The sequence below is a fragment of the Oreochromis niloticus genome, linkage group LG10 (assembly GCF_001858045.2).
Source record: "Oreochromis niloticus isolate F11D_XX linkage group LG10, O_niloticus_UMD_NMBU, whole genome shotgun sequence".
Taxonomy (NCBI): domain Eukaryota; kingdom Metazoa; phylum Chordata; class Actinopteri; order Cichliformes; family Cichlidae; genus Oreochromis; species Oreochromis niloticus.
Genome location: NC_031975.2, coordinates 9,841,136 through 9,853,679, shown reverse-complemented (window position 1 = coordinate 9,853,679; position 12,544 = coordinate 9,841,136). Strand labels below are relative to the sequence as shown.

Sequence of the window (12,544 nt, the reverse complement as noted above, 5' to 3'; positions counted from 1 at the left end):
GTAAGCCACAGATTGGTGGCAAGTTTTTAATCTTGTTGATGTGTGAGTTAAAACTGCAGTGGCAATTCAAACCTGAAGTTTAGTAACTGTGGACAAACCACAGTTACTAACGTTAGGTACTAGCAGGCTACTTGGTTGATAAAGCTTCTCCACTGTTTCCAGAGTTAGTAATTCCAGAATTAATATAATTTTGGAAAATTTTGTCTCAGGTCTTTTACTATAAATGGTAATTGGACTGATCCTTATATAGTGCTCTTCTACTCTATTTAAACACTCAAAGCACTTTTTACAACATGTCTCATTCACACTTTCTATGTAACATTCATGCTCTGATGAACCACAGCCATCCACAAGATAGATAAGTTGTAAATTCAACATTCAGCTCATGTTGGGCAGCAAAACTACAAACAGGAATAAAATGTAATAATGGTCAACTTGCACTTCTACTGTAAGGAGTCACATGAGAATACCTCAAATCAAAAAGTTAGGGGAAACCACAGAGCTGTGATGTCATGGAAGGTCCCGTAGTAGAGTACATATAGATGAGTGATGAGGAAGTGCACCAGAGTCAGTGTGTTTCTTCGTGACAGAGATGGAACTAAAACTTGTGCTTAGCGTCTTTGTGCTGTTCATTGAGGGTGAGTGTTTGACTTTTTACATTCTTTGGCAGTGTTTGATCTGATAAGTGCTGAAATAGGATCGTAACCTACATGACTGGAAAAAGCAGATGAACACAGTGAGGATGACTATGCCTTGGAGTAAACAACTTCCTTCTGAGGCTGTTGTGATCTTTTATATTTAGATGATTTATTATAAAGAGAAAATTATGGTAGAATTACAAGCTCTCATATTTCACACAGAAAGTGCTTCAATTTTCAGTAAAAGACTGTTGCATTAGTTATGCATTAAAGGAATTTGCATTTGGATTTCTGATTGCTCGTGTTCACATCAACTGAACCTAGAAAGTTGGGATGCTGCATAAATTGTAAATATAAACTGAATGCAGTAATTTGGAAATCTCATAAACCCATATTGTATGCACAGTAGAACATAGAAAACATATCAATTTGTTTATACTGAAACTTTGTACAATTTCATGAAAATAATAAGCTCATTTTGAATTTGATGGGAGCAACATTACTTAGGAACACTTCCTATCACTGTGTTTGTGTTTGCCACGAATGCAGGTTAAAGCTCTACCATGCAATACATTAGTCTCTATGCGTAGCACATCTGGTAAGACACCATTAGTGCTATTAAAAGCATGTAAAACAGCTTGGCTTCATAGGAGGAGGTCTGGGTGAACTGGCCTACCCAGATCCTGACCTTTCACCTGTTGAGAACATGTAGCATATCGTGAAACAAAAAATACAACAAAGAGGACCCAGGAGTAGTTATAATCCTGTCATACAAGAACGGGATAACATTCCTCCCCCGAAGTCCAGTAATTGCTCCCTTAAGTCCTCCTATGTTTATGGACAGCTCTTAAGAGAGTTGTAACCATGGCCCTGTCACCACTTTCAATTCAAAATGAGCCAATATTTTTATTAAAATGATAGATTTTCTCAGTTTTAATATGTGATTGTTTTTGTTCTGTTGAAAATAAGATGAGGGTTTGTGGCGTCGAATTGTTGCATTGTGTTTTTATTTACATGTTACAGTACCCTGGCATCGTTGGAACTGGGGTTGTATGTTGAACCAGTTCACAACTTCTCAACTCTGTTAAATGACTGACATAAAATGAAAGTTCTTTAGGACAGTTTCTTCTATGACATAGAGTATATATGCAGACTGGCTCTTTAATAGTTGTCAGTAATAGAATGATACAGATGAAAATCTTACAATGAGACAAAATAGACAAATGAGACTGGCTTTAGCTTTGTATACTGTGTATGTTATGTTGTTTGCTCTTATGCAATGTGTATATTTTAGTTAGCATTAACAACTTACTGAGAAATTACATTTTCTGTATTGATCAGCCAATGCAAATAAAATTGAAAAAGAAACAGAGACAACCAAAGCCTAGAGAGACATAAAAATGACTGTACTGATGAAAAGTCATCAGTACAAATATTGGTGGTTGTCAGTTGATGTAATGGCATGACTAGCACACAAACTGCAAAAATAGCTTGATGACCTCTGCGGTGGTGTCAGTGTGCCCCCGCCAAATGTGTTTTCCGTGTGTTATTCGAAACCCACAAAAAAGAAAAAGCCCCCAAAGGCCCCATGAGCAACCTACAGCAAATATATTTTTTTTCCTCACACCCGCCCTACTTTCTCTTTCACCTTGAAAGCACTGACCACATTACTTCCTGTTAGAACAGAAATGCATTAGATGTATAACAGGGGGGCTGCTTATTTTGTAGCTGCAATGAACAGCATTTTTTTTCCTGTCACACCTCCTCCACACACCTATATACACAGTAACAGGCCAGTGGCAGAGGTGGAATAGATGAGTCAGACTGTGAAAAGCTTAAGTTAACTATTTAAAACTTAACTTGGACATCTGTGTGTGTGCCTCTGACTTTTTAATTTCAGCAGATGGTTGTTTTTACCATGTTAGGAAATGTGTTATGCAGATTTCGTTCTCAAAGAAACTTCTTTAATAAAGTCAAACTTCCTTTTATTTGATTGCAGTTTCACTTGCAGTATTGCAGCATGTGACGGTCATGGAAGGTGAGAAACTCAGCTTAAGCTGTCCTGTTACCAATGCTGACAAGACCAATGTGGACTGGAAAAACCCTAAAGGATTTGTTATGTTCTTCAATCGCAATCAAGGTGAAAATGGCATATTCAGTCACACTAATGAATGTAAAAACAAAAACTTAAAAAGTGTCAAATGTTTGGGCCAAAATTCAAAGAATCTTTGGTGAAAGGCAAACATTAAACAACTTTTTAAAAAATTTTTTTCCAGCCTTAAAGGACAAACGCTACAGAATCGACACACTGTCTGAGTCAAAATTCTCCATCAGTGTTTCCAGCGTCAAATTTAACGATGGAGGCAATTACACATGTTCTCATTATGGAGACCAAATAACAGAGAAGATAGTGGAGGTGACAGTGTTGGGTAAATATTATCTTATGTCTTTCTTTTTACTTTCTTTTCACGTCTTTACTAGTGATGGGATCAGCCTTTGCCTCTTATACTAATTACCAAAACCATTACCACTGTGTTGATCTTGTTTCATAAAACTTTGTCTTTTGTGATTCTTCTGAAGGTTATCCCAAAATGTCAAAAACAAAGCATGAAGGAAAGACTGTCATAAAATGCACTGCTGTGGGGAACCACTTTGCTCCTCAGATTTCTTGGAAAATCGACGATGGGTCAGAATTTCTTGGTAAGTTGGAAGAAAGTGAGAATGATAGTTTGAGGTGTTAGAAAAATTGCCCTTCAATCAGTGTTTTTCCCAGTGGATTTTCCAGAAAGCTGAACTGAGCTGACTACACAAGGGGATGCCATTTTGATATCATTCCCCTGCTGGTTACTCATATTTAGGTATCATAAAATGTTTTATAATACATAATTGGCAAACAAATGTTTGCTAATTTCTATACATAGATTAAAAAAAGTTTTATGTATATTGTGAACTCAGTTCAATTCAATTAAGAGCAGTTAACTAGGAATAAGCACAAAAAGTGAATGCATTTGACTAGGAAAGGTTGATCCTTTTTGATGATAAATGCAATGTATTCTTCCTAAAACTTAACTACTGTGCTTAAAACCACAGCAGTTAAGAGTGGATGAATGGGTTAGGGTTAGGTTAAGATGGGTGTTAACACTTACGTTGTGGCCTTTAGACATTTGTAGGTGTATTAAAATTAGTGACAGCAACCAGTGAGTGGGCTCATGTGACGATGATAGCATGACCCACACTTTCTGGAATCTTTGCTACTATGATGAGACTGAAGAACATTCAAATTTTAAAAAAATGACTTTAAACAAGGGGGATTTAGAATTTTATTTTGAATTCCACAGAAGAGTAGTTTACGTTACAAAGGGTTGATTTGATCAAGTGTTGCATTTGTGATGGTGTAAGCTGATGCAATTGATGCTAATGACATCTATCCCATTTTACAGCTCGTACCCAATTCCAGCAGGAAGCTAAAAAATACATCTCCACTGGGATGATTGAAATTCTCTCAGTAGAGAAAAGAGTTACTGTGAAGTGTCTTGTTCGCCACCCTGCATTGAAATCAAAACCTATGATGAACTTTGTAAAAATTAGACAAGACTGTGAGTATATTTCATTCATTTATTTTATCAACACCACCACATTATAGCAACAGTTTTAAACATTTAAAGAGTAAAACCATCCATTTTATTATCCATGACTTGTGTACAGTGAAGTACTTCTACATAAAATGTTCAGTTTGAGGAACAGTGATTGTGTAGTTGTGTCGTCACAGAACAGGGAAAGCACTGGGGTTTTTTAACTCATGAACTGTGCCACAAAACAGTCCATAGGACCAGACTGTGAAACTGTCTGACCAAAAATAAAAACAAAAAAATAGCAACTCCATGTAATTTCCTCATTCTGTGTTGTTAAAAAAAATCTAGTTTCCTCTATTCTAATAAAAATGAAGTGTGATTTGCAGATAGTTTTCATGACACCATGAATTTTAACTTTCTCTGAACTGAGTGTTGTTTCTACTCAGTAGTAACACAAGTCCAATTCCTGTCACAGCAAAAGGATCTCACCACACATCCACAGTCAGTCCACATAGTGTTAAAGGATCAACACAAGTGCCAGGGACAACAACCACGTGGATCAGACATAATAGAACAGCAGTGTACTCCACCACAAGAAATGAGAACAAGCCCTTATCAGAGAGCTCAACGGTTCCCTCCAGTCTGCGGGTTTCCACCAGTGACCCAGAGATGTCTATCACTAGATCTCCTCAGATCCCTGTTACAGTCCATACAGACCCACATCTCAGCACCAGTGGTGAGTGGAAACTGTCTGCATTTTCTTTTTGTTTTTTTTATGCCCTGTGGATTTCAAGAAACATAATGTTTCATATTAGATAACACACCTTAGGATGAGCTTAGGGACACAAAAGAAAGTAGTGGAGAAATGGAAGTTTTAAAAAGAAATACATTTTATTTAGTTCAAAATTAATAAAACACCATTTTACATTTTAAGTTATGTCATACATCATATTTTAAATGAAACTGAAATCCCTCGATCCACTATAAAGGAAAGTGAACTTTAGTGGAGAAATTAGCCTACAATACAGCTCTTTACTACTGCTTAGTATTGTGTGTTTAGCATGTTACACTAACTGTGAGCCTATGGGGTGGAAACAAGAGCGATCACATTCTCACAATGTCTAAAATGTCTCTTAACCACTACTGTGGTTGATATAACACCAGATGTGTTTCCTGCGATGGAGAGCTCGAGCTATATGAAACTCTGTCATGTTAGATGTATTCACTGATTGGGAGGCTGCAGCTCTGTGGGCAAACAAAAACTGTTCCGAGAGCATATCTGCTCTGATCGTCAGATATGCTCCAAAAAAAGCAGTTTACGTCTTCTGTCTTCAGTGTTTCAAACCTTGAACACTACTGACATGTAATTGGTTAGAAAAGCACTATATATGTGTGAATTTACTCACAGTAAATTCAGTGTAATATTAAAATTTAAGCAGAATGTGTGCAAAACAGTTATTTGCCTTCCATTTTCCCATTTTACCTGAGCTCTATATGTTCAGAAAATTACTGTAACAAAAAAATAAATAAAGTCCTATCGTGTTCAAACAGGGTAAGCAATGACACCATCATTGAGGCAGTAGGCCCAACAGGTTCTTCAAATATGTGTGTTTGATGCCACCTATTGGTTACTCTGCAAAACTACAAAAAAAAATGGTTCCATTTGAAAAACATAATGGACCTGGACTGTAGTAGCTTCATAGAGTCTGTGTTAATTATTGTACCTCTTTTCTTTACTACACCTTAAAGGCTGGACATATTCCCCTGAAACCACAGAGAACATCACCACTGATAACATGGACAGTAACACAACAGGTACATTTACACTCAGCCTGAATAGTTAAAATAATAGTTCCTCTTCTCTGAGAATCACAGAGAACACTGTGTGTTTTAAAATCCTCAAGGTTTGGGTTTTCTCTATTTTCAGGGAATTTTGGCTTAAACATGCATAGAAAAGACCAAGGAAATTCATCATTGCTGGTCTTGCTAGTGACATGCCTGATCTGTGGCCTTCTAGTGGTCGTCATTTTTTTTGCTATCAAGCTGAGGAGAGCACACATTGCCTGGAAAAGAGGTAGGCAGATCACATTTTCTGTTGAATTCAGACTAAAGTTGCTGTTATTTACAATTTTACTTGACTGTAGTCTGGCTAAAAATCATACATTGATGCAGCAAGTGTGTTGTACTTTCAAGAATTGTGATCTAAATGTATTTTTATTTATCTTACAAAAGATCTGACAGTTTTTATTGTTACAGAAAATGAAGACTCTAATCCATCAGAGGAGAGCAGTAAATCTAAATCAAGCCATGAAGAAAAGACCTCACAAGCACAACGGAGAAGAGGTGCAAAACCTTTTAATTAGATGGTTGTTCACATCTATGACTGTATTATACCTTCTGTTTAATGTGAATATTATAAAATGTAGCTTTTGCTAAAACATGACTAGGGTCATGTTGGTAGCTTAGAGAAACAGCATACTTGTCAACCAGAGGGTAAAGTTCATGTACTTAGGGAACTCAAACTCAAAAATCCATTTAACCTTTACACATTTTTAATCCCAATTAATGTTCAGGGGAGTGCTTTCATTGACACATTTTGCCCCGTACACTGTAAAAACTGCCTTATCCTGTCTTAAAAGAGAAAATGGGATATTTATTGGTATTCTTTATTGTTACAGGCCTCTTCAATACAGCCTTCACACAGTATGTTGTTGAAGAACCAGCGAAGACGATGACTTCAGTCCAAAACACAGCTGTGATCACAGCAACGACTTCTCAACATCAAACTACAGCACAAACTTTAGCCAAATGTAATGCAAAGGAGACATCGCTCTAACTGTCTTGAAAACACAGTTTTCATGATATCAGCAATTTTCCATTTTTTTCTGCACTTGCATGACAGAATACAGGGCAATCATTCACTTATTATTGTTAGGAATATGTGCTTACTTGTGGTAGGTAGAACCTACCTTTGATCTTCAGCAGCATGAGTTCTTGGTGCCACGAATGCCACAAGATGTTGAAAGAAATGACTTATCTACATTATATACATTATGTTGACATTATTCGTCACAAATTTTTCTACTGTACTTTTATCCTTGATTTCATTCTGTTACATTGCTACAGCTACTGAAGTCCACTGAACTCACTGTTATCTTCATGAAGGTTAGATTTCCTGTGTGAAATGGTCAGTAGAAGATGTCATAAACATATGCTCATGGTCAGCCAAAGGAAAACATTTCCCCACACCGATACATAACCTGGACTGTCGAGGTCCATTCAGTCTAACAACTGACAACAAGTTAATTTACACCCCTTCTTACATGATTAGTCATGCCATGTTTTTGTTTTATATGAACATTATATGTAAAGCCCCTGACCTGTATTTACAATAGTAGAAAGCACTGCTGCTATATGATTGGCGGATGACCAGCAACAGCAAGAATAAGCATGTCTGCAGGTGTTCCTAATGAAGTGTTTGAATGTTTACACAGAATAAAATGTGGCAACATAAGCTTATATCTGTAATATAAACTGTGTGAATATAGCATATATGTTGCCTTGTGTGTATATATTTTGTATGTTTGGGTTGAACGTGTAGCAATAAATTATATTTTGCTATAATATATTGTTTTTGAGCATAGATAACAGGCTATGGAAAACATTCATATCTTATACATATTATCAGTACTCTGTGGCTTTGTCTCTGAAAACGCAAAAACGTAAAAAGCGTTAACACCGTAATATAACACTAAGGTCTAGGTATAATATGCATATTTAAAAAAATAGCTCCCTAATATATCAATTATGTATGAACTTAGAGTTTTATGTAGCTTACAAAAAACAGAAGCCAAATCAAGGACCGAACATGACTGACATACTTAATGGTACAATCTAAAAAAAAAGAGAGATGATTTGCCTTCTACACTTCAGACAAAGCTTCCATCTTATGCCATGCGGGTATTCACAACCATTATGAAACAGTCACAATGAAGCAGGAAGTGGGATGGATTGTGTCTCGCGTCATCGGTTCATCAAAGTCTCATTGGTGAACCGATGAGGAAAGACTCAGTGACTGCGCCGATTGGATGCTGTGCCGGTCATATAAAGGGTTCGGCTAAAGGTTCGCCCTCCTTTCGCTTCTCATACCGGCAGGGTTGAGTTACCTTGGCGCTAGTCCATTCCAGCCCAACAATACCCACAGTCAGCCTCAGTTCAGTAACTCGGTAAGTCATTCTGAAATACATTAGTGTTAAAAAAAAGTTCTAGTATATTAGTTGAACTTGCTGGCAAGATTTGCTTTATGTATGACTGATGTGCATGTTCACTAGGGAATACTGAATTTTCTCCTCGTGTTAAATGCTTGACGGTTATTTTATGAACAAATATGGATCGCATACGGAATTATGAAGGTGAAGATATTTTAATCCTCGTTATCGAGGCGTAATCATCGGTTCAAATGCTGCATTAAGGCTATATAATGGCGGAGGGGTGGGGAGGGGTGGAGAAATCCTGACGCGTTCGAGAATGTTCTCGAACAACTGTTAAGCTACCCGGAATATACAGGCTTCCGGTTTTTTTTCTTTTTTAAAAACAACAACAACAAAAAAAAAAACTCTAGAGCAAAAGTAAAAGGTTTTGTTAATCGTTTAAGATTTAATTCTTGAAAGATTTTCTTGTGCTTTAGACTCATTTTAATACAACCGTTTTAGGATCAAAGCACTCTAGCTTTTAAATTTCCGGTTGTACCAGTTTGCTGTGCACGTGATTTATGACTGACGCATGGCTATTGCTTGGCCATGAGCCACGCTCGTTCAAGGCGGATTCCTTTTAGTTTTTTTCTGTAAGTGGGTGGGTTGTTGGAATTCGGATTTATTAGCCAAATAAAGTTGTTTAAAATGGTGTAATACTTCATGTTTTATGGCCGAGGGGGAAAATAAAAGCTCTTAATCAAATTTACATAATCAATATAAATTTAAAAGACAACTCAAAATGAAACCTCAAGGATAATTAAAGCAAATCAACTAAAACCATAAGTTTTTGTTGTGCATTCTAGTTATGTTAGTCTAAATTGCCTTGAATAGAATAATTGGGTAGAATGTAGTTGTCCAATTGAGTTACTTTGACATTAAGCATGTTATAAAGGCTTGAAGTAAAAAAGTTACAAATGACTATAAGGCGAATATAAATGTAACACTGTTCTTGCATTTCTTTAGGAAACATGTCAAAGGGACCAGCAGTTGGTATTGATCTTGGGACCACCTACTCCTGTGTTGGTGTGTTCCAGCATGGCAAAGTTGAAATTATTGCCAATGACCAGGGCAACAGGACCACACCCAGTTATGTGGCCTTCACAGATACCGAGAGGTTGATCGGCGACGCAGCCAAGAATCAGGTTGCCATGAACCCCACAAACACAGTCTTCGGTAAGGGTTAAAATTGTACTTAACAGTAAAAGTCAGTCCTACCTTCAAAACATTGGTATTCATCAACCAAATTAAGTTAGCATCTCAGTTTTACCACCCATGAGCTTGTCTTGAAGCAACTGATCGCTGTTAAAGACCAGTCTTGAGCCTTGTGGATTTGAGGGAAGAATAAGAGTATTGCAGAAGTGTATTGGAGCTTTAAGAAAAAATAACAAAAATATAACTTTATCTTTCAGATGCCAAACGTCTTATTGGCCGTAGGTTTGATGATCCAGTTGTACAGTCAGACATGAAGCACTGGCCATTTAATGTCATCAATGACAATAGTCGCCCTAAAGTTCAAGTTGAGTACAAGGGTGAAACAAAATCATTCTACCCAGAGGAGATCTCCTCCATGGTGCTGACAAAGATGAAGGAGATTGCTGAAGCCTACCTCGGAAAAGTATGCTCTGAATTTACCTCTGTGGAATACAGTTGCAAGTTTTCACATGACTCATCAATTTAATGTCCATATTTTTGTTTTTTAAATTTCAGACTGTCAACAACGCTGTAATCACAGTGCCCGCTTACTTCAATGACTCTCAGCGTCAGGCCACAAAGGATGCTGGCACCATCTCTGGCCTGAATGTTCTGCGCATCATCAATGAGCCCACTGCAGCTGCCATTGCTTATGGGTTGGACAAAAAGGTAAATGGGTGAAATTTATACTGGATTATATTTCTTTTTTGTTAACTGTCTGTTCTTAAGCACTATCAAATCTGTTATCAGGTTGGATCAGAGAGGAATGTTCTCATCTTTGATCTTGGTGGTGGCACATTCGATGTATCCATCTTGACCATTGAGGATGGCATCTTTGAGGTCAAATCCACTGCTGGTGATACTCATCTTGGTGGGGAGGACTTTGATAACCGCATGGTCAACCACTTCATTGCAGAGTTCAAGCGCAAGTACAAAAAGGACATCAGTGACAACAAGAGGGCTGTCCGTCGTCTGCGCACTGCTTGCGAGAGGGCAAAGCGCACCCTGTCTTCCAGCACTCAGGCCAGTATTGAAATCGACTCTTTGTATGAAGGAGTTGACTTCTACACCTCCATCACAAGGGCTCGATTTGAGGAGCTCAATGCTGACCTCTTCCGTGGCACCCTGGATCCTGTGGAGAAGTCACTCCGCGATGCCAAGATGGATAAAGGGCAGATTCATGACATTGTATTGGTTGGTGGCTCCACCCGTATCCCGAAGATCCAGAAACTTCTCCAGGATTTCTTCAATGGAAAGGAGCTCAACAAGAGCATTAATCCAGATGAAGCTGTGGCCTATGGAGCTGGTAAGTTTTCAGTGGGGAGAAAAAAAAAAATTCTGGTGCTAGCTGCCCCCATTATAACCTGAATTTAGTTATTATGTTGCAATAATTTTCTTGTTTTTAGCTGTCCAGGCTGCCATCCTGTCTGGTGACAAGTCTGAGAATGTGCAAGACCTTCTCCTTCTCGATGTCACACCTTTGTCTCTGGGTATTGAGACCGCTGGAGGTGTTATGACTGTCCTGATTAAACGTAACACCACAATTCCTACCAAGCAGACCCAAACCTTCACCACTTACTCCGATAACCAGCCTGGTGTGCTCATCCAGGTCAGTGTAGCCTTATTTATTTTGGCCTTTTAATTGCAGTAATGTTGAGTTTTGCCATTCACATTCCACTAGAGATTGAGAGTCATGTTGTTAGACATTAGCATTTGTGTAGATGTGGAGTTGAAAAATTATTGGCTGACCTCTATTTCAACAGGTCTATGAGGGTGAGCGTGCCATGACAAAGGACAACAATTTGCTGGGCAAATTTGAGCTAACTGGCATCCCTCCTGCTCCTCGAGGCGTTCCTCAGATTGAAGTGACATTTGACATTGATGCTAATGGCATCATGAATGTCTCTGCTGTTGATAAGAGCACTGGCAAGGAAAACAAGATTACCATCACTAATGACAAAGGTGGGTTTTGATTGATGACAGGTTTGATTGATGACATCAAATTTCTGGCACAACTTGTGACTCTTTGCTGTCCTTCTAGGTCGACTTAGCAAGGAGGATATTGAACGCATGGTCCAGGAAGCAGAGAAATACAAGGCAGAAGATGATGTGCAACGTGACAAAGTGGCCGCTAAGAACGGCCTGGAGTCGTATGCTTTCAACATGAAGTCAACTGTGGAGGATGAGAAGCTGGCCGGCAAGATCAGCGATGATGACAAGCAGAAGATCTTGGACAAGTGCAATGAGGTCATCAGCTGGCTGGACAAGAACCAGGTAACCCCAAGCACAAACCAGAAAAATTACAATAGTATCAATTGCTATGAAGGGCTTAAACATTATCTACATTTTGTAGACTGCTGAGAAGGATGAGTATGAGCATCAACAGAAGGAGCTGGAGAAGGTGTGCAACCCAATCATTACCAAGCTGTACCAGAGTGCTGGAGGTATGCCTGGAGGAATGCCAGAGGGCATGCCTGGTGGTTTCCCTGGAGCCGGTGGTGCAGCTCCTGGTGGCGGATCCTCTGGACCAACCATTGAGGAGGTCGACTAAATGTTCAGCTATACCAGCTGCTACCTGACACGTTTTCTAATAAAGTAACCCTCCTGGAACAAGTAAAATGCAGGAGTGAAATTTAATGACCTAAAAACAGGGTTCCGGGATCTCATTTATGGCATTGTTTGCAACACAGGTGCAAGGGAACAACTTGTATTTGGCATGATTGAGCAGAGTCTTCAAATGTCAGTCTTTTGTGCATGGAGATGTAACTGCCTTGATAATAAATTAATCTTGCAACCCTACAATGTGTTGTACATGAACTACACATGAACAGATGCTACACAAGAACTTCTTAATACTGGAAGCTCTGATTTATCTCAAATCAGGATCGCT

The 12,544-nt window shown here is 38.5% G+C and overlaps 2 protein-coding genes across 3 annotated transcripts; both read left to right on the top strand.

Annotated features, from left to right (window-relative positions):
• The first annotated feature begins 522 nt into the window (after positions 1-522).
• crtam (cytotoxic and regulatory T cell molecule) lies at positions 523-7,549 on the top strand. 2 transcript variants are annotated; one of them, XM_005453900.4, is made up of 10 exons: positions 523-638; positions 2,638-2,778; positions 2,915-3,067; positions 3,219-3,338; positions 4,079-4,234; positions 4,686-4,946; positions 5,960-6,025; positions 6,138-6,284; positions 6,467-6,553; positions 6,889-7,549. In XM_005453900.4, the coding sequence occupies exons 1-10, from the start codon at positions 593-595 to the stop codon at positions 7,044-7,046; spliced, it is 1,335 nt and encodes a 444-aa protein (XP_005453957.1). In that variant the 5' UTR covers positions 523-592; the 3' UTR covers positions 7,047-7,549. The 2 variants fall into 2 exon arrangements, with proteins under 2 accessions (XP_005453957.1, XP_019210436.1); XM_019354891.2 differs by having other exon boundaries at positions 6,452-6,553.
• A 733-nt stretch (positions 7,550-8,282) lies between these two features.
• On the top strand, positions 8,283-12,453 carry hspa8 (heat shock protein 8). Its single transcript, XM_003448890.5, has 9 exons — positions 8,283-8,436; positions 9,427-9,636; positions 9,873-10,078; positions 10,171-10,323; positions 10,405-10,960; positions 11,061-11,263; positions 11,418-11,616; positions 11,696-11,928; positions 12,008-12,453. The coding sequence occupies exons 2-9, from the start codon at positions 9,432-9,434 to the stop codon at positions 12,203-12,205; spliced, it is 1,953 nt and encodes a 650-aa protein (XP_003448938.1). The 5' UTR covers positions 8,283-8,436; positions 9,427-9,431; the 3' UTR covers positions 12,206-12,453.
• The last annotated feature ends 91 nt before the right edge of the window (positions 12,454-12,544 follow it).